This window comes from Strongylocentrotus purpuratus, unplaced genomic scaffold (assembly GCF_000002235.5).
Source record: "Strongylocentrotus purpuratus isolate Spur 01 unplaced genomic scaffold, Spur_5.0 spur5_contig_866, whole genome shotgun sequence".
Lineage (NCBI taxonomy): Eukaryota > Metazoa > Echinodermata > Echinoidea > Camarodonta > Strongylocentrotidae > Strongylocentrotus > Strongylocentrotus purpuratus.
The window spans coordinates 2,581,463-2,604,072 of record NW_022145575.1 but is presented as its reverse complement, the minus strand read 5'-3'; the positions used below and the strand labels follow the sequence as shown (position 1 = coordinate 2,604,072).

Below are 22,610 nucleotides of genomic sequence, written 5' to 3'. Positions count from 1 at the left end.
GATCCTGAGCATAACGAGGGTTCTTCCATGCTGTCTTTAGTTTCCGAAGGAAATACTTTCCCTGATGTAAGACTTGCCTGCGAAGTACAGATGATGCAGAACCGATATGACGCCCTGCTTAGGAGATGGACGGAGGGTCAGGATCCACAAGAACAAGACAGAGATGCAGGACGCAGTGACAGCAAGGAATCCTGGAGAAAGATGCAAGGAATAATCATATTTATTATTATAAAATAAAATCATACATTTAATTTGGGACGGAATGTCTGAGATTGTTTCATAACGCGCGTACCGGCGGTTACTATAGTTCCATGGAATAAGTCGTAGTGCTCATAAGACATGAGAAAAGAATTACGTCTATTCAAGGACAATAACCCCGTTTCCGACAACCCTATACGATTCCTTCCTGAACACTATCCAGAGAAGCCACCCCTTAAAGCCTCACTGTCCTACTTATAGCTACTTGCTCCCTCTATATAGAAAACAATGCCTAATCGGTGACCTTTGGTCCCCCATAATCCTCTTTTTCCTATACTAATTGAGAGCTGAGTTAATGAGATAACCCCCTGTCCAGTGACCTTGCAGTGTGGCCTAATCCATCCTATAAACTAGTACAGATAAGCTTTAAATACCGTCAAAACAACATCCTCCAGATTCAATTTTAGCCTTGGCGGCTGTTGGCAATATAGGTAAAAGCAAAATAAAGGAAAGAGAAGAGAAGAAAGAAAGAAAAGAAAAAGAGGAAGGAGATAAAAGAAAGAAAAAGAAAGGAAGAAGAAAAAAAGGAAAAAAATGAAGAAAAAAGAGAAAAATAATGATAATAATAATTTAATGTAACGTCGAAGCCTCCGCGCTTCGCGGGAAAGGGGAAAACTGAATACAGACAAGGATTAAGAGACGAGAATGGTACAACGAATCGTCGTATTTCTTTAATAATTAAGTGAATCGTCAAAGCTTCCGTGCTTCGCGCGGAAGGGGAAAACTGAATGCAGACGAGGATTATTAAAGAGTCGAAAATGGTACGAATCGTCTTTTCTGTCAATAGTTCAATGAAACGTCTAAGCTTCGCGCGGGAGGGGGGGGGGGGGGACTGAATTCAGACAAGGATTAAGAGTCGTACAACTAATCGTCTTCTTTGTCTTTATTTAAAGCTTATCTGCCGTAGTTTACAGGAGGGATTAGACTGCCCTGCAAGGTCACTGGACAGGTGGTTATCTCATCAACTCAGCTCTCAGTTAACATAAGAAAAAGAGGATCGTGGGGGACCAATGGTCACCGATTAGGCATTGTTTGTTATATAGAGGGCGCAAGTAGCTACAAGTAGTGCAGTGGGCCTTTAAGGAAACGTCAAAACTTCCGCGCTTTGCGCGGTAGGGAAACTACCCCTTCCTTTACCCACCCTCCTAGGAAGCGCGCTCTTTAATATGATTTGCACACTTCGTGTGTTCACTACCACCCCTTCCCCAAAAGAGATCCTTGCTACGCGCCTGCATTTAAATATATAGTCACTATGCTGACTAAGTTGTTGAAATAAATCGTATATTTATATCGTCGAGGAAAATAACCACGAGCGCATTCGCAAGTACTTTAGATAGTTCATAGGAAAAATAATTTAGCTTCGGTCCCGGGTTTATAGGGTTTATTTGGTGGCTAGATTTGTCGGTAATCGGTGGCCTCTACACCCCCCCCCCGCCCCCCCCCCCCCCCCACTTAGTGTTATTTAGGGTACGCATATGCTCGTTCCCTCTTTTTAAAAGCACCCCCTATCTGAGGACTGCCAACATTTCCGAACCCTAAATTTGGAATATTTTCTCAGGAGTCCAAAGAGAATGATGAGAGAAAAAAAAAAAAAAAACACCCCTTTTAAAGAAATTTCCGGGTGAAAAGTCAAATACACCCCTTTTTTTACAATTCTCGGGCCGGACTTTGTCGCACGAAAAGTACCCTTTTACCGGACATTTTGGCAACACGCATGCGGTCATTCCGACCCCGGAGTGGGCGGCCCCCCCCCCCTTGAAAAAGGTCTAGCGACGCCCCTGTTCACAGACTGCAAATGAATGAGGCTCATTATAACTTCGTACAATTTTCCCTACAAATAAAATACATTTTATTTCAATTGGAAAGCTTTCGGCCATATTGCTACTTCTACACATAACTCAATGTAGGTCTTCCATAACTCACCGGACAACCATCCTCCTAATGATGTCGTTCCTGTATGGTATGCCAACCAGGCTGCTATCGTCCCAGAAATCATTGACAATAAAAGTAACTTTAAAGAAAGCATCGTAGACAAGTAAACCATTCCCTTTGTATGTATAATAATAATCACAAAGGGGAATCCCTTATAATATAAGCCACGTTAGTTACTTCTTTGATATGACAATGCGAGGGAATGACTAATCATGTAGAAAAAATGGACAATAGTGTATGTGAAATACGAGCACGGCGTAATTTCCCAATCAGTATCGTACGAATTCAAAAAAGTAAACGGAAAACTATTACGTAACGTTCCTTGACATAGATTGACATAGTACATAGTTTGACTAGAATTACCTTGAAAAAAGATCGAGACTTCCCTTTCCGAATGATACGCCTACCATTATTCAACATAGTCTGACAAACAAGAAAGAAAAGGGAATGGGTCCGGAGTTACTGGGGGGGGGGGGGGGGGGGAGCATGGCTTAATTAAATAATGTACTTATGAATCGACATCCATCACATTATTTTGTCCAGGGTTATTCCCCCCCCCCCCCCCTTCTCCCCATCTACTGTTGATGAACAAACTTCTAACAGTGTTAGATTGACCCCAGTTTTATTTACTTAAGGATAATACGTTATATCTGTATTTATTTATTATGTTTTTAATTTCTTACACAATCCTCATACCTACAATCATAAGCATGTAGATAAATGCAATATATACCTGACATTTAATGAAGGAGTGTAATACCTTATTCATACAGTCCAACCTGTTTCAAATACACTTATTTTCTAGTATAAGTTTAATTTAATAAATCCATAATTGATATGTTATTTGTATATACATTTGAAATTAATTAGTTATCACCCTTTAGTCTCATTGGCTGCCTGTGTAGGGCCTGTTGGCCTCAGATGCTAGAGCTTCTGTGAATAATGTGCTGACTGGGCTAGTCCCTTAAATTGTCAGTGAACGGAGCAGCTGGAGGGCACCGGGCCCCACTGAGGATTGAAAAGGGTCATAACAAAATATTGCAAAAAATATTGCAAAATTATTTACTTTACTTGTATCAAAGAGAACTGTTGCTGAGCTATAGCGCCATGAGTGTCCCTGGACGGTGGGTGCGCTCTGTAAGTTTACACTATTATATATATATATATATATATATATATATATATATATATATTCTTTAGTTTGACGTTGCCGGTCTCTTTGGTGTGACTGTGTTTAGTATGTGTCTTTCAGCGAGGTCGTGACTAATCATTAATGACGGTCAAAGTTCTATGACATGATTGCCTCTGTAAGATAAGGCTGAGATAAGAAAAAAAAAGCCGTTGAAAATTCAGACGATTGCATTTTTGCTATAAACTGCAAGCTAATAATAATCTGGATTTATATAGCATTCACTGAATATGAGATACCGTTTTTAAGCGCATTTCTAAGTGCTCAATGCCCTGTGGAGTATTCCTACCATATGGTCACCGTGAGACCATATGGCACTTGCTAACGCAAGGCTTTTGTCATCCTACCAGGTTCTCATTTACCTCCTGGGTATGGAGTGGCAAGTATAGATTAATGCCTTGCCAAAGGATATTAGTGCCGTGTCGGGGTTCAAACCCACGACCTTTGAATTTCAAGTCAATGCTTAAACCACTCGACTTCGACACCTCTCCTTGATAATATGTTCAACCCATTGGCCTATTTCGCTGACTTATTGCTAAAAAGCTGATATACAATCATGAAACCAAATTTAGAGTTGGTTGTTGGTGTGCCTGAGCTTTTGCGTTGTTGAGAAAAAGAGTATAACGCGAGATCTGAGGTTTTATCTGGTTTTAATTGTTGGGTTGGACCATTTGTAGTAGGTCCATGGTTGCACCGCGTCTATAGGAGGTTAATATTATTCCATCCGCTTTTAGACACAAAGTTCGACTCAGGTATTAGTTTGCCCCTCTATACTTTGTCAGGCTTTATATTTGATATATTCGATACCTGTGCATGTGGATAACTCGACTAAATCCCGACTACCATCCCGCCACTTTCAGTCAATCACGTGTCGTGTTATGATTAACTTCCTTTCATGGTAACATTCGTTTAATATGAGTAGAAAGGTATCTTTCTTTAGTCCAAGATACCCTGTTGTCTTTGCATCGACAGATAAAGCTGTACGTGCAAGCTCCCTGATCGGAGTCAGCACCGGACGAGGAAGAAACTGACTGGCATATATACAGGGGCGCCTGCAAGTTTGGGATTGGGGGGGGGGGGGGAAAACATTCCAGGGGGCTCACCTTTCCGGGGTGGTGGCGAAATGGGCAAAAACATTGGGGGGGGGGGGGGGGGGAGAAGAAAACTATCCAACACCACTACTCTTACATGTTACATGCAGGCCCCTTGGAACATATTCCAAAGTGGAGTATTTGACTCAGATAGCTCTTACACACACAAAGATGTGGACTAATAATTCGTCCATACCTCGTCACGTGATATCGATTGCGAGGATCATAATTACAAGTAATAACAAAAAATACACATAAACTAAGATGCCCTGGAAGCAAGTTGTAACCGATTTACCAGCTTTAAATGAATAATCATATAGGTTAAATGTTCATGCATGTTGTACAAAACCTTGAAGTTCACATGAGAACATTCTTGATGTAAAACCCTCGATTACGAACTTTAACTAATAGGTCAATTAATTGCATATAGGCCTTTACGTCCACCCAACAATATGGGTATAAGCCGTATAGTTTTACTTTTGATACCCTTTGGTTAGTTATCAAGTATCATAAGTAATTAAGCTACCATTTAACACCTGGGCCCCATTGCACAAAACTTACCATTGATGGTAACTTTGCCATCAATGGTAACTACCATGGAAACCTAGATTTTGATTGGCTGTTGAGCCCTGTTACCATGGTAGTTACCACTGATGGCAAAGTTACTATCAATGGTAAGTTTTATGCAACGGGGCCCTGGGATGTTTAAAAAAGACTAAGATCAACTTTAAGTTGAACTTAACTATGACAGGACATCTGTGCCACTGGTTGCTCTCAATATTGGTCTCTCAATTATGATCTTTAGATAATATTTTTTCCTTAAATACTGAACTTTCAAAAAATGTAAATTCTGTAGATTTGTGACCACGATTTATATGTACCTTGAGAAATCAATGCCATGAATGGTTAGAGGAACTAGTGGCATGAATGGCTTACTAAGTTAAGTCCAACTTAAAGTCAATCTTAGTCTTCGTGAAACACGCCCCTGGATTCAATACTGATGGATAGTACATTAGGTAAAATAAAGGAATATGAAGAAGAGAAGTAGGCGTAGTAGCAGTAGGAGAAGAATAAGAACAGACAAAGAAGAAGAAAGAAAAATTATAATAATAACACGAAGAAATAAAGAAGGAAAGAAAGAAAAAGAAAGAAAGAGAGAAGTAGAGATAAGAGGGACAAGAAAAGAAATATAAGACGTGAGAAGAAGGAGATAGAAGAAAAAGGAAAAAAAGAGAAAGAAAGAAAGAAGGAAAGAAAGAAGGAAAGATAGAAGAAGATAGAGTTAAAAGATTTAAAAATATAAGAAAAAGAAGGAAATAAAAAAGAAGATAAGAAAGAAAAGGAAAAAGATGAAGATCATACAGAAGAAAAATGAAATAAATGCAATTCAACTCTACACTCTTTTAACTCTTAGAAATAAAAAGCAGCAAACCCGGTTTTGTGCAGTTGCTTAAGATAGTAGAATTTTACCTAAACTTAATGATTCTCATTGGCAAACGTATTTAAAGAGAACTGTTCATAATGATGTAGAAAGTTTGAGTTCGAATATTTTATAATGATGACAAGACGAAGGAAAAAAACGATTTAAAGATGAAGATGGAGATGGAATTGTGAGTACAAAGAATTGATTTACTTGTGTTGGTAATGATTATCCGTTTCTGTATACCTATTGCATATCAATCAATTATCATCACTTATCAATTATTATGAATTAAATCCCGTCTGTACTGGTTTGGCCATGGGGGATCAGACCCCCTGCAAGGTCACTGACAGGGGATTATCTCATCGAATCAGCTCTCAATTAACAAAAGAAAAAGAGAATCATGGGGGACGAACAGGCACCGATTAGGCATCGTTTGATATATAGAGGGCGCAAGTAGCTATACGTATTGCATTGGGGCTTTAAAGGCAGTGTATTTTACCGACGCAGCTAGCACTGTTGGAATGTATTTTCAATAAGGGAGTTTACAGATATAATCTGCGCATGGGCAGATAAAGGTCATTTGTACCAAAAAGGTAAAACACACTGAGATGAATACTGGATATGCGCTCATGAAAGTTATGTAACATTATTCATTTAATATGCACCAATGGTACATTATATGATACGCAGGTGGAAGAATTATTTTCAAGAGGGCAAACAAAAGGTATTCACGAAGCACATATAGGACTTTGGCAGTTATTATTCTAATATGCTCAAAGTGGAACTTCTCCATGTGTAAAAGATCTGTGGATATTGGGGGTCATTTGTACCATGTGCTATCTGTAAACTCCCTTATTGTGCCATCTTTCGGACGGTGAATTCGTACACAGAGCGATCCCGGTTCGTGTACCTAAGCATCATCACGCTCGCGTCATGCAGTGCGTGATGCATCACGTGACATGGCTGTCGACACATCGGGGCACTGTGAGCAGCAGATGGCAGTACATCTGAAGTATACCCAGCCTTTAAGAACTAACCAATAACATTGTATGAGTGTTCTTTAGTGTATTCACAGAGGGGCGTGTTCCAAGTAATAAACGGGTTTTAATGTGCACACTCAAATCGTTAATTTGATCAAGTATATAACTGTATATGTAGTATTTTAGTGAGAAAATTTCACATGGCAGAGGGGGGGGGGGGGGGGGGGGGGGTGTTACACCCACAAGTGTAATAACGCCCACAAATGTAATAACACTTACCCACAAATGTAATAACACCCACAAATGTAATAACACTTTACCCACAAATGTAATAATTTCACCCACAAATGTAATAACCACTTTACCCACAAATGTAATAATTTTGAATCATCCACAAATGTAACATTGACTTTACCCACAAATGTAATAAATTGAAGTGATATTTTGTCGAATTTGTTCAAAACTAAAACCCTGTAATAAAGCATGGGTATAGCGCGCAGTCTTTACTCCAGACCCGGTTATTTAAAAAATTTAAAAAATCTTCAAAACTAAGACCCCATAATCCTTTTCCTGTGGAATAACATAAGAATCGAGCGTAGTCTTTCCTCCAGACTCGGTTATTCAAAAGTAAAAAAAAAAAAACAAACAACTTTAAACTAAGACCCCACCATCTTCCAAACTAAGACCCGATAATAAAGTATGGGTTTAGAGCGTAGTTTTTCTTCTAGACCGGTTATTTCAAAACTTTAAAAAAAACTAAGACCCCATCATCTTATTCCTGTGGAAGAACACGAGTATTAAGCGTAGTCTTTCCTCCAGACACGGTTATTCAAAAGTTAAAAAAAAAAAAAACAAAACAAAACAAAACAAAACAAAACAAAACTTTTTAAACTAATTAAGACCCCTCCATCTTCCAAATTAAGACCGGTAATGAAACAAGGGATTAGAGCGTAGTCTTTACTTCAGACTCGGTTATTTAAAAAAATAAATCTTCAAACTAAGACCTCACCATCTCATTCCTGTGGAATAACATGGGTATAGAGCGTAGTATTTCCTCCAGACCTGGTTATTTCAAAAGAAATAGAAATTTAAACAAATCTTCGAATCTAAGACCCACCATCTTATTCCTCTTTTTTTCATTTAAAAATAAATTACCTTATTACATATGTGGATACAACACGTCACAAATAAATGATTGGTCGGCGGTCACACGAACTGACGAATCAGTCAAAATGGTCCATATATATAACACACAGAGGAGGGACCGATTCGATGGTTCGTTGACCGTCGATGATTTTTTAATCATGTAAATATATTCTAACGCCCACAAATATCCTGGAATTCAATGTTCGTAGACAAAAAATTAATCGAATAAGTGACCTTAAATGTATTTAAATATTGACTCTGATTATTAGGTTACACTATTTCGATTAGGATGAACTTTAGTTTTTGCTGTGTTTAGAAGATCTTCATTGAAAAAGATCGCACAACCAAAAACAAACAATTATGCGTTTAAACGGGTTAATCCTCATGTAGTATATTACAGACCAATCATGTGTGATTCTTTGTCTACACTATGGCCCGAATTCACAAAGGAGGTTTGTCGACAAACTTTGGTTTTCGTACGTCATATGACGCGTTTTACGCGTTTTTTTACAAACCTGGTTTGTAAAGAACAAAAGGAGGTTTGGCGAAACAAAAGGAGGTTTGAGCTCAAACCTTGCTTTGCGAATTCGGGCCTATAAGTAAATAAACCGTTGTAAAGAAAATTTATGTGTCATATGAGTGAACTATATATCATAAAATATGTTATCTCAGTGTTAAAGCAAATATCTGGAAACTACGTGCCTCTATTGCTTTTTAAAATTACTAACATATTCATTTATTTATAATCCTCATACAAGTGTATGATTTGTTTTGCATTTATGTCTTTAATCAGATTTCTGTTTAAGGTTGAAAAATGGCTCAAAAGCCATTAGGAGAAACTTTAGTTTTTGCTGTGTTTAGAAGATCTTCATTGAAAAAGATCGCACAACCAAAAACAAACAATTATGCATTAAACGGGTTAATCCTCACGTAGTATATACAGACCAATCATGTGTAATTCTTTGTCTACACTATAAGTGTATAAACCGTTGTAAAGAAAATTTATGTGTCATATGAGTGAACTATATATCATAAAATATGTTATCTCAGTGTTAAAGCAAATATCTGGAAACTACGTGCCTCTATTGCTTTTTAAAATCACTAACATATTCATTTATTTATAATCCTTATACAAGTGTATGATTTGTTTTGCATTTATGTCTTTAATCAGATTTCTGTTTAAGGTTGAAAAATGGCTCAAAAGTGGCAAACGCCAAACTCTTCAATAGAGATCAAGTAAAGGTTGTTAATATTCTTTATCTCATTGTATAATTAAAATAATTATTTCCTTTTGATCAGTCATACTTCATTTCAACTCCGTCTACTCTTGAAGCATCTGAAAAGTATTACTGAAAAACTTTTGGAGTTGTACGTGTTAAGTAGTTTTATATGGACGATTACTAAGTTACAGAAAGCCAGGTACATTTAGTATTTCGGCATCTTGTTCACTTGTTTTTCCTAGCTTAGAAGAACTGTCACGTGTTAGGTTGTTTGCGTTTTATATCAAGTTCAGTTGATGTTATCAGGTTCAATATTTGCCCAAATCATAACCTTGTTTGCTTGTAAAAGACATGTGAGTTACTCCACCTTTTTATACGTAATAATTATTTTGGTTCTGTTGCCGTCTGTACATTAATGAAACAACCTCTCCATTCGTTTGGAATAAAATACTTTCTATCTTACAAAATCTATGTATCCATCATTATAAAGCCATAACCTCTGCAATTTACTCACATTGATTGAGAGAGTATATTGATATTTTATCAGTCAAAGGGTTCTGCAATTCATTCAAAACATGCAAATATGTTTCGCGTGATCTAGTTATACAGCTATTTATGATTTGTTATATGAAAGTATGCGTTGTTATTTGCTTGTTAACCGATTATCATTTCAGACTTGTTCTTGTTTATATAGCTGCTTGAGTGTTTCAGAAGTAGGGAAAACTGTAATGTAAATGTGTTTTGTTTGTATTTGCCTTTGAATAAATTTCGTTCTCATGAATTCACACCGTGTACCGCGTACCAATTGGTAGTCTTCAGTATAAGTAATTGATACGTTCATCACATGAAGAAAGGTAATTCATTCACGCACTCATGCAAATATAACATCGCAATGCAACGTTTCAATGTCACTAATAGCGTACATATATATATATATATATATATATATATATATATGTTATATATCGTGAACATATTTCATAATCACATGCAAAAAACAATCAGCGTCAATATGTAAATACATTTAAGGTCACTTATTCGATTACTTTTTTTTCTACAAACTTGAATTCCAGGATATTTGTGGGCGTTAGAATATTTACATGATTAAAAAATCGTCGACGGTCAAAGAACCATCGAATCGGTCCCTTCTCTGTGTGTTATATATATAGACCATTTTGACTGATTCGTCAGTTCGTGTGACCGCCGACCAATCATTTATTTGTGACGTGTTGTATCCACATATGTAATAATGTAATTTATTTTTAAATGAAAAAAAAAGAGGAATAAGATGGTGGGTCTTAGTTTCGAAGATTTGTTTAAATTTTTATTTCTTTTGAAATAACCGGGTCTGGAGGGAAGTCTACGCTCTATACCCATGTTATTCCACAGGAATGAGATGGTGAGGTCTTAGTTTGAAGATTTTTCATTTTTTTTAAAAAATAACCGAGTCTTAAGTAAAGACTACGCTCTAATCCCATGCTTTATTACTGGGTCTTAATTTGGAAGATGGAGGGGTCTTCGTTTAAAAGTTTTGTTTTGTTTTGTTTTGTTTTGTTTTGTCTTGTTTTTTGTCTTTTTAAACTTTTGAATAACCGGGTCTGGAGGAAAGACTACACTCAATACTCATGTTCTTCCACAGGAATAAGATGATGGGGTCTTAGTTTTGAAGATTTTTAAAAAGTTTTGAAATAACCGCGTCTGGCAGAAAAACTACGCTCTAAACCCATTCCTTATTATCGGGTCTTAGTTTGGAAGATGGTGGGGTCTTAGTTTATAAGTTTTTTTTTTTTTTTTTTTTTTTACTTTTGAATAACCGGGTCTGGAGGAAAGACTGCCCGCTATACCCATGCTTTATTACAGGGTTTTAGTTTTGAACAAATGCGACAAAATATCACTTCAAATTTATTTCATTTGTGGGTAAAGTCATTATTACATTTGTGGGTGATTCAAAATTATTACATTTGTGGGTAAAGTGGTTATTACATTTGTGGGTGAAATTATTACATTTGTGGGTAAAGTGTTATTACATTTGTGGGTGTTATTACATTTGTGGGTAAAGTGTTATTACATTTGTGGGCGTTATTACATTTGTGGGTGTAACAGGGGGGTGGTGGTCATATTTCAGAAAATAAAAAATGCGCTCATAATTCTGACCAGAGGGGTTTAATTCATAATAATAAAAAGTTTTGTTATTTCGTATTCCTGAAAAGGTGATACAAGGTTCTATGTCATCGTCGCCTCGGAATTATGAACCTTCAGAATTATGAACCCTAAATAAATTCAAACTACGAACCCTAGTTCAATTTCGGAATTATGAATCTTCTCGATAACGAACCGGTGGAGTTTTGAAACTTCGGAGAAAATATCACTGGAAAGTTGATGTTCGAGTATAAGAAGTCCGTTCCCTCGTAGCCGTACCTCTATGGTCACCTCGACTGCAATGTGTCATAATTTTAACGGTTCGGTATACAGTGTTAGGCACATAATGGTGCCCCAGATTCAATTCGAAATATCGTTGCAATCGGTTCAACGAGATTAAATAAAAGATACTGATATTGTAGCCTATCGTGACCTCTTCAATTTGACAACTTGATCAATACAATCTGGCCTGGATTGTTAAACGGTTGCAATTTTACCAATTCATGTCAAAATTTGCCTCTGCTCAATTTTTGAGTAAAAATTGGTGGTTATTGCAATTTTGCAAGATTTGGCATTCCAAATGAGACTGACGCATGATGAAAGCAACTTCTGAACACGAATCTAAATTGGGGCAAAGACAAATTTTGGTATGAATTACGAAGATGACGACATTCAGTCATCCCATAAGGATCCTCTCCAATTAAAGACGATTTTTATTAACCCACACTGTAAATAGACACATAACCCATATCTTAAACAAACTCACTCTATGAACATTGATCTCAACACCTTGTCAATGAAATTTTAAAAAGTTGATCTGCAATTTTTATGAGGGTGTCGTCGGAATAAATGTGGATGAAATTTTAGAAGTTGGACGAAATTCCAATGTAGAGGAACTGACTGGCAAAACTCGGCTACCTTCTATCTTCTGCATCTATGATAAATTTGTCTGCATTACAGCCAAGAAATAACAGCCGGTCTAGAAATAAGAGACAAATATTATACATTGATTCAGAAGGTAGTGAGTTAAGGCAGCATAGTCTACAATGCTTACTTCAAAGTTACTTATAATTTCGGTGATTTGCGGTGCGATGGCAGCCTGGTCAGCTTACCAAACAACATCCACACCATTCGGAAGTTGGAAATCGATATGGTCTGGTAAGTGAAAGAAATTTCAGAAATCGACATCAATTTTGTTACAGTCTCAATCAAAACTTTTGAAGGCTGCCTTACAAGATTTTTTAAAGACGATAACAGTTTACTGTCAAAATTTTGAAGCGTTAAAAATATAATTAAAACAAATATCATGACCTCAGGATTGGCAGGATAAACCTAAAGCTGTCTAGAGTGGCCACCCCGATTAAACTTAATGGCCTTTACTTTGACTTTACATGAACTTGAAGAAAGCTAGCTTTTAATTTTTATATGATTTGTTTATTTGTTTAATTATTCAGGTTTCCTTGCTGCTGTTGCGTCCTGCATCTCTGTCCTGTTCTTGTGGATCCTGACCCTCCGTCCATCTCCCCAGCATGGAGTTATATCGGTTCTGCGTCATCTGTACTTCGCAGGCAAGTCTTACACCAGGGGAAAGTATTACCTTCGGAAACTAAAGACAGCTTGGAAGAACCCTCGTTATGCTCAGGATCAGTTTCTCATGAGAGTTCTCAAGGAAAATGGGGATACTGACTACGGAAGGAAGTTCAAGCTCAAGAACATCGTAAGCGCAGAGGAGTTCCGAAAACGTCATTCGTTGACGACCTATGAAGATTACAAACCTTATGTCGAACGAGTAATGGCTGGAGAGCAATGTGTGATGACCCAGGTGATGCCGAATGCATTTGTACAGACCTCGGGTACGACAGGTCCCTCAAAGTATTTCCCACAGAGAGATCAAAGGTATCTTTTAACAAGGATGATGGATGTTCTTTATACCAATCTGCACGAACTCTGTCCACGTCTGGGGCTGCTTCAGAAGAAGTTATTCCACTACGTCCAGCCAGTAATGTCTAGAGCTAAGAACGGAGGGAGTATCAGGTCTGCCTTTGCTTTATACGAAGATGGCTTCATGGCATCTTGCTATACGACACCGCCTTCGGGTTTTCGCATTCATTCCTACGACGATGCAAATTACATCCATCTCGTTTTTACTCTCCTCGATCCAAACACTGGTGCATTATGTGGCTCGTTTTTAGGCGGCATTTATACTATGATGAAGCAACTTGAGCAATGTTGGGAGGACATTGTGTATGATATCGAGCATGGAACAATCACTGAGAAGGTTAAGTTCGACGATGCTGACATCAGATCCTCTCTTGAACAGGCTCTTGGCGGAGGTCACCCGGAGAGGGCGGGCGAGCTGAGAAGGCAGTTCGAGAAAGGTTTTAACGGTATCATGAAGAGGGTGTGGCCAAACCTTGAGGTGCTTTCCGCCGTAGATAATGCTGGAAGTTGGCCTGATCTCAAAGCAAAATATGCAGAAGGTAGGCAATAACTTAACCTTAACTTTAGTTTTATTGCAGTGTTAGCTTGAAGGCACCATATTGGATAGTGCCGGCATCAGTCTTGCTCATGCGACAATAGCTCCGCGTCAATTTCCTCCACCAACCGAATTCTTAACATCAACTCTGGACCAACACAGTATCCAACTCTCACCCTTACCCAAAACCCAACCCAAAACACACCTGCAACCTTAACCCCTATACCTTTGACGAAATAGAGCTCGGAGTCACTGTCGCAGGGGCAAATGTCGAGTCACCGCACCCTCCTGTGGTTTAATCGAAAATAAATAGTTTATTTCTGAAATCTAGTATGGGGTTAGGCAAATGATTGGTTAAACAATAGTTTTGCTTGCTTTTGTTTGGTTATGTATTCTCGACTTCACTATCATGACCACTGTTAACCTTGGTGGCCGGGAGCATATGGTTCTAGGGATATTTGGAGGCTTTCTCAAAGGGTTTTTGGCTGCAACCTAAACTGGACAACTGGTCGTTGGTGTGCCTGTCGGGAAGTGAAGGTCGTACTCTCTAAAAAGTGAAAATAGAGTGAACATTCACTCTTTTCTTCTTAGAGAGCACTCTAAAATCAATCGATTTTCACTCCTAAACAAGTGATCACGGACGTCACTCCCAAGAAAGTGAAAATAGAGTGAAAATTCACTCTTTTTTTTAAAGAGAGTATGTACAAGTGGATCGTTCAATACGAATCCCCCTGCCAACATTTTCTCCAGGTCCAAATATGGTTCGTGATCATTATAACATGATTTAAGATTATGTTGAGACGTAGCCATTGGTTAAAATTCTGAAAGAAGCTAGAAGTATTTTTGAAAGGTTAACTACGTAGAACATAAGACTTAATGTACGTTTTGAGGTTTTGTAATAATCACAATGAAAAGATATATTCTCAATCTTTCAGAAAATCCCGAAAATGAGGGCATTTGAAATGGGGTCCTTTTTGGGGGACAATTCTGCGCTAATATGCTAATATTTCATTGATTTCCATTTCCCCCTTTGACTGCAAATTTACGCTATTCGATGCTTTGATACAGGTATACCGTTCGTGAACTTGGGATACGGGAATTCAGAGGCAATGATTCTCGGTGTATCTCCATGGTTCCATGAAGATAATCATAGCATGGTGTTTTGCACCAACATGGCCTTCTTTGAGTTCATCAGACATGAAGACTCGTGAGTGTATTTCATTAACAAAAATTATAGTTATATAGTGATTTTCCGCATATCAAGCCCAATGGAATAAACACGGTTGTTAATGCACTCCAACTACTCAAGTTCTTCTGAAAGAGTAACACCATTTCCATGGGGGGGGGGGGGGTAGTGAGCACTAAATTTGTTGGGGGCCCTCGAATATTTGAAAAATTGCACCCCCCCCCCCTTGAGGGCCAGGGGGGGGGGGCCATCTCCAAAAAAAGGTAAAATTAACGTTAAAAAATGTAAAAATACACATTTTTTTACCCAAGGGGGGGGGGGGGCGGGCCACCCGGGCCCCTCTGGATCCGCCACTGTATTGATTTGCCCAATCCCCAATGGTACTTCGGGAAGGTACACACTGTTAGAATGCTTGGTCTACCTTCCCGAAATACATTTGGGGACTGCGTGGGCAAATCAATATCATATAATGAACGAATGAAAACATGCATCATTTGTTTTATATTACGAATTACTCCTAGATCCTTGTTATGTGATGTAAACAGATTCATCCAACATTGTTTCGTGACAGTATGGCTGACAAATGAATCTCAAGTTCAGGCGCGGATCCAGGATTTCTAAGAGGGGGGGGGGCAAATTTTAAATCATGCGGGCCAAATATTGGTACGTAATGGCAAAGTCCCGGGGGTGTCCTTGGGCGGAGCCCCCGGAAGCTTAGGGGGTATGGGCATTTATTACGGTCAGATGAGCATAATATATTTTGATACCATATTCATGACAATGGCAGGTCACTAATTGGCGTGGGGTCCATGGGCTGAGCTCCCTGGAACTCAGGGATTTGAGGCATTGTATAACGGTCAGATAAGCATTCAGGGGCCCGCCTTAGGCCCCCTCATGGGGTCGAGGGGGCGGAGCGCTCGGAAGCTCAGCGGTTTTAGGCATTTACTTATGGTCAGATGAGCATATTTTGATGCCTTGTTTGTGACACTCGCAGGACACTAATGCGTGGGGTCCAGGGGGCGGAAGCGCAAGGGTTTAGGCATTTACTTAAGTTAAAAGAGCGTATGTTGGAACCTTATTTGTGACACTGGCAGGTCATTAAATGGCGTGGGTTCCAGGAGGCGGAGCCCCTAGAAGCTCAGGGGTTTTAGGCATTTAATCACGGTCAGATGAGCATATTTTGATACCACAATATTTTGTGACACTGGCAGGTCACTATTCTTTCTTTCTTTCTATTTGGTAGAGGGCTCGAGGCCCCCGAGACCCGCCGTTCCGCGGGCTCTGAAATGTAGGCCTCTTAATAAGCATATTTCTTGCCTGACTGTAAATCAGGAATTAGGAATTTGTCATTTTCCAACAAACGCATACAAAAGTATAATTTACTAAAAAGTGAGGAAAAATCTCGAAAAATCATGTCATTTCAGCGCCTTTTGAAAATTACCGGTATCGAATTAAAAATAAACCACGTTTTATATATATATTTTTTTTTTTTGGGGGGGGGAGGGGGTTGGTGAGCAACCATCCCCCCCCCCCCCCCACCCAATCATTTGATTAGGGTCTGGAATGAGTTGTATAATACCCCATGGATACAAATGGTTACGATATTGGTAATAGGGTAGAGAGAGAGAGAGAGAAATATAATATCGTAACCATTTTTCTTGGAGGAACAGCGCACAGCCATGGAGAATCTGTCTTGGGATTGGGAGTGGTGTTTTATGCAAAAATTAAAATATATTTTGTAAATGTCATTAAATTTTGCAAGTGAACTTGATTATGCAATTGCTTTTCATCTCATCTTTTTTCACAGGAACGAGAGTCAGCCGAAAACGCTCTTGATTGACGAACTCGAGATCGGGCAGGAGTACGAGCTCGTCTTTACCCAAGAGAGTGGACTCTATCGATACAGACTAGGAGATGTCATTAGGATAACTGGCTGTCACTACAACTGTCCTACATTCGAGTTCATGTATCGGTGAGTGTCACTATCCCACATATTCCGATTTATAAGGTTTTATAAGGTTTTTTTAAAGTTTCATTGAATAAAACACGTAAATCAGAGAAGCAGTGATACGAATACGTCAATCATCTGTGCAAATTTGAAAAAAGCACCTGTCGAATTTAGCCCATACACCAACCTTTGTGAGTAGGAAGTAATATGAATGGAATTTACAAAGCACGAACAAATGAAAAAAAAATCCCCCTGGGATGTCCCTTTATACATCCATTCTAATTCAATATGAAGAAATTAGAATACTGGAGAAATCTACCAACAACTAATTGCCTCTTATGAACATTTTATCACAGGATGGGCTTGATTATGAACTTGCGGTATGAGAAGATGAACCAGGTCGTTCTTAAAGCAGGACTCCAGTCGGCCGTGGGGCAGTGGAATGATATGAGGCTATTCGAGTATGCAGTGGCTGAGAGCACACTTGTTCCGAAATCATCCCCAGGTCTTTAACCTTTTCACAATTTGTTAAACTTCATCTGTTTATGCACTATAAGCCATTCCTATCAACATTATATTGATTTGTATCCTATCTATTTGGTGCACGTATACGTGTATTACCTCTCATAAAATAGATAAGTGTTTTTCTTTTCCTAGTCTCTAATATTTTATGGCTAAACAAATATTGTTTCATCATCCCTAATATCATAAACGGAGATATTCATACGGTGTAAGTATCAAACGGTACGTTTAAAGCCGGGTTAGGGGTGCATGCCACATTGAGCAAAAGTATAATTTACTAAAAAGTGAGGAAAAATCTCGAAAAATCATGTCATTTCAGCGCCTTTTGTAAATTACCTCTCATAAAATAGATAAGTGTTTTTCTTTTCCTAGTCTCTAATATTTTATGGCTAAACAAATATTGTTTCATCATCCTTAATATCATAAACGGAGATATTCATACGGTGTAAATACCAAAGGGTACGTTTAAAGCCGGGTTAGGGGTGCATGCCATATTGAGCACTATAAATTATCCGCGTAAAGCACTTCTGAAAAGCTTTAAAGATACTATGTCTCTTTTGCTTTTGCAGCCAACATCAAATTCTGTAGAACTTTGCAGGAATAATGAATATGCCATGTATATCCTATTTGTGAAATTTTAACGTTAGCAGTTTCCTAATTTTCAAATTATGAAGGAAACCCGTTTACTTGCTAGACTTCACTGTCAGACACTATTGGGTGACAAACTTTTTTTTTCTTCCTTGGTAATAACATAAATAAAATGAGCTGTAAAGGGTACATGAGCATTTGTTTACATCAATAACCCACTTTTTGTAATGGCCAAAATTAAACTGATTGAATCTTTGCGCAGCATAAAAACGACCATTCGGTACAATGGTCTGAAAATCAGACTATTACTTACATGGCTCTATAGCTCTTAAGTCGATTCGACAACTAATAGTCACTTATTTTCCAACTTAAAGACATTTTCGAGCCCCCCCCCCCCTTTTTTTTTTAGGGAAGTTCTAAATTAGTATTTGCTTTCAAATGCCGTTGGAATTTAACCTTTTCATTTTTTTTGGCCTGCAAATGGGACTTAGTACCTTTAAGATCCAGACCAGATCTTGGTCCAGACCAAAATCGAAGTCTAGAGTCGTTTACCCCCGGCTGGGCGAAAACTACACGATTTATAGCGACTATCCGATTTTGGAAGGATATGCAATAGCATTTGATACAAACATTCAAACATATAGAATCTTAATGACTGATGATCTGAATAGTCATATGATTATGAACAACTTGATTTCAAGGGATTTTAGGATTTCTTAGAAGTGGAAAAGCTAAATCCGCTCAGAATCGTACGTGCATGGTGATCGACGTCTGAACAGTAGTGCGATTCGCCTTTTATTCTGACTTGAAGAGTTAAATTAACCCAAATTTCGGTATTATTATTATTATTTACAACCTAAATCACGAAGACGATGTTCGTTAACATTTCCATAGAAAATTCGCACTCGATTCTTTTTTGTGCGAAATAGAAAATCATTATAATTCTTACTTTCCGTGGTGCGTTCCTTTTGAATCTCATTCGATTTCGATATTCAATCTATCTTCGTTTAGCATTCGAAGAGACTGAAGACATGCCGTATTACGTGATTTTCTTGGAGCTAGACCAGACAGTGAGCAAGAGCGGAAATAAAGAAACCAGCAAGACGGCAGAGCTCGCATCCAATGAGATCACGAGTTCGGTAAGTAATAACAATCATTTGGTCTTATTTAGCTTCTGTAGCAATTGTAATTACCCCAACCTTGCCTGGTATCTGGTTGCAGTGGGTTAAATACCTTGTCCGAGGATGCAAGTACCGAGCGATAATCGAACCCGGGACCTCTCGTATTAAGTGCCTTAATTTAGTCACCAAAATAAAGACATCGTTAAGTATACTCGGTAGGAATGATGGAGTCTAAAGAGTTGGTCAAGCGGGGAAGGGTAGGGGCGGAAAAGAGATCTTGTTGTGTGAATCATTCAATGTTTGATATCCTCATACCTAAGTTCGATAAAATCATTCTTATTTGGATGTAGATAAAAATGTTCATTTAGTGTTTACATGGCACGTCTGAAAAATTGTTAGTATGATGTATCATGCACTGTTTAACGCTAGCTTTGGACTTTGATTTATTTCCGAGACTGTTTAATTTCAACAAGAGAGATTAAAATAGTCCCTAAAGTCCTAAAACTGAGATGATATTGATTCAGGATATGTATGATTGTTTTTATTTTGTTGTTTTCTTTCTCTGATTACAACGGATAGATCGACGCAGAGCTTCGTGGTCTTAATAGCATCTACGAGAGACTGCGGAGAAGTGGCGCCATTTCACACCCTCGTGTTCACATCCTGAAACCCGGCACGTTTGAAGATTTGAAACAGCATGTGGTGAATACGACCAACACTACGGCAAACCAGTATAAAGTACCTCAGAGGCTCCGCACAGTAGATACCCTTAACTTCATGTTTGATCATGCGGTGTAGACCCTCTCTGTCCTGACTTCTTCTTGGAGGTCCTCTCCCATTTGCTTTCATTTCATTTACTTCGTTGTTGATGAAGGAATACATTTGGTTCAATCCAAGACTCATGATAAAACAACAGCAAACAAGAAACGACAAAAAAAAAGGATGCATGTCGATTTTCTATAGATAAAGTAACAATTAATGCATTTTGGTCTTCGCAAGATTTGTCGCACAGTTGTCACAAACTGTGTGTTACTGGACATAGGCTTTCGATTTCAATCTCGAAAATTCAAAACTTTTAAAATCTGATTTTGCTCAAATTTTCACTGTTCTGTTTCTATAGATGTCTGCTTTTATTATAACCAGCGAAATATCGGAGTGGATCTCCCCCTTATCACTATCTAATTTAACATAAGACCATCGCGTGAACATAGGCAGCCAAATAACATTGTATACATCATATGACTTGTCTTATTCTCTTGGGCAGCATTTTTTTTTAACCGGGGTGCCGCAAGACATTTTTAGGGGTGCCACGAGATAATTTTAGCAGTATAACAAAAATAATATTATTTTGAATAACGTCGATATTATAAACCGCTATAGAGTAGGGTTTTTTTCATGAGGAAATAGCATTGTAAAGATAATTAAGTAACTTTATTCCTCGCTCGCTCGCAATTACCTTTAGAAACATAACGATTCCAGGCAGCAAAATGTCTAAATACCGCCATAGTTGAGCAACGAGGTGCGTGAATATACAAATAATACACAGCAGTGAGGGCAAATTACGCGTTAGGCAATATAAGTGCCTGGTCACGTGTACGCTTTCAACCAATCTTTTGATGAGGATCTACGTCATCATCTTATAACATATTTTATATCTTTTCTTACGAAATTACATGTTTACCCATGCGCTTCACTCGCTCGCAATCTTTTGACACAGGATAACAGGATATCCTTATATTTGTGCATTGAGGTGACCACACATAATGATTTGTGTATTTATGTATTCGGCAGTGAGGTACCCGCACACGTGATTCTATATTTTATCTTATTTGTAGAATATAAAGTAAAAAATGTAACCATATTAAGTGTCATTATGTTTTTAGAAACAACTATTCCCATGCAAAAAAATGTTACCATATTAAAAGTGTCATTATGTTTTTCTCGCTCGCTTCGCTCGCTCGCAAAATTTAGAAACAATTACGCCCATGTAAAAACTGTTACCATATTAAAAGTGTCATTGTCTTTTTTTCACGTTCGCTTCGCTCTCTCGCATGTACATATGTACATAGCACTTCTTTAGTGTCAGGGTCATGCAAAATGAATCATCTGGCAAATTTAGGGATTGAGGGTGACCCGAAAAATTAATTTTCTTAAAAGGTTGCCGTGACTAAACAAAAGGTGGGAAAACGCCGCGCTGCTTATGGGCATCGTTTAAAAGGAAAACAATTTTCTCTTAACCACATTTCATCTTCTATCTAAGGCAGTCTTCAGGTTTCCGAAGTGAGGCAATAGGGACTTTTAGATTTGCAAAACGACAACGTGGATTGCTACGATCGACGTCCTTTTAATGCACTGCCTTGAATGGACATCACACGTATCAGTCCACGAAAATCTAACAGTCCCTATTAGCATAGTAGGTCTATCAATATTGATAAATATTGTTCAATATCGAGGAAAATCGAGTAAGTTCTGGTCTATCTGACTCCCTTGCATTGTACATTGTCTCGTATGTGTTATTTGATTTTTAGGAAACTAGTTTGTTTATATTTTATTCCAACGCGATAAAGCAATGGAAGTCGTTCCTACCCTCTTGAACTAATCTTTCTCTGCTAATCCGCCAGGCTCCAACACGTTAAGAGCTTTCCTAAAATCTACCGTCTTCGTATTTTCGTAATTAAATCTTAATCTTTATGTTTGTCTGTTCGCTATTCATAAGGACCGCTGTTTATAAAATACCGGTATACACTGAGCCTCGCGTTATGGATAGCGGTCCTTACGAATAGCGGTCCTTATGAAAGACGGTCCTTATGAATAGCGAGGTAAATTGTCTATGGTTTGCTCTTTATTTATAAGAGCCGCTATTCATAAAGGACCGCTATTCATTTTGTCACGTGTTATGGATAGCGAGCTTCAAAAGTTGGCCCAACTGTTGTGCCTTTTACGAATGGAATCTTACTTTTTTTTTATGTATAAATCATTTTAGCGGTCACTAAGTTGAAATGTTTCGTTTAATATTAACTTGTACTTTTACTATTTCTCATGGTCCCATAATGATCATGTTTAGGGGGATTTCCTAATCCTAACGTTTGATTGGATTTATGTCATTTATATCGTAATGATCGAATTACTTCCTCTCTTTCTTTCTTTTAAATGAAATATAAAGAGAAGAATGAGTTATGAGGAGATAAAAAGATGCTTATGAGCATTCTTCTTATCAATGGTCCCAAATGAAAGCGTTCCCAATTTAAAAACTGTTATATACTGGGTGTGCCTAAGAAGTGTGTAGATTTAGAATAATTAGTGAATTAAAAGCATAGAATTATGTTATGTATTTGCTGTGGGCTGTTTGTTTTCTTACTCACTTAAAGAGACTCTACACTTTATTATGTGC

The 22,610-nt window shown here is 38.1% G+C and overlaps 1 protein-coding gene across 1 annotated transcript; it reads left to right on the top strand.

Moving 5' to 3' along the window:
* The first annotated feature begins 106 nt into the window (after window positions 1-106).
* On the top strand, window positions 107-20,759 carry LOC115919753 (4-substituted benzoates-glutamate ligase GH3.12-like). The gene is made up of 7 exons (XM_030973873.1): window positions 107-203; window positions 12,833-13,858; window positions 14,923-15,061; window positions 16,848-17,012; window positions 17,345-17,493; window positions 19,110-19,237; window positions 19,799-20,759. The coding sequence occupies exons 1-7, from the start codon at window positions 107-109 to the stop codon at window positions 20,015-20,017; spliced, it is 1,923 nt and encodes a 640-aa protein (XP_030829733.1). The 3' UTR covers window positions 20,018-20,759.
* Window positions 20,760-22,610: the final 1,851 nt, after the last annotated feature.

Excerpts from the sequence above, each read along its gene's own strand:
- LOC115919753 (XM_030973873.1), top strand. The coding sequence starts at position 107 with ATGACGCCCTGCTTAGGAGATGGACGGAGGGTCAGGATCCACAAGAAC. Across the intron at positions 204-12,832 it reads AAGGAATCCTGGAGAAAGAT|GTTTCCTTGCTGCTGTTGCG; the intron begins GCAAGGAATAAT and ends TTAATTATTCAG. Across the intron at positions 17,494-19,109 it reads TGTTCCGAAATCATCCCCAG|CATTCGAAGAGACTGAAGAC; the intron begins GTCTTTAACCTT and ends ATCTTCGTTTAG.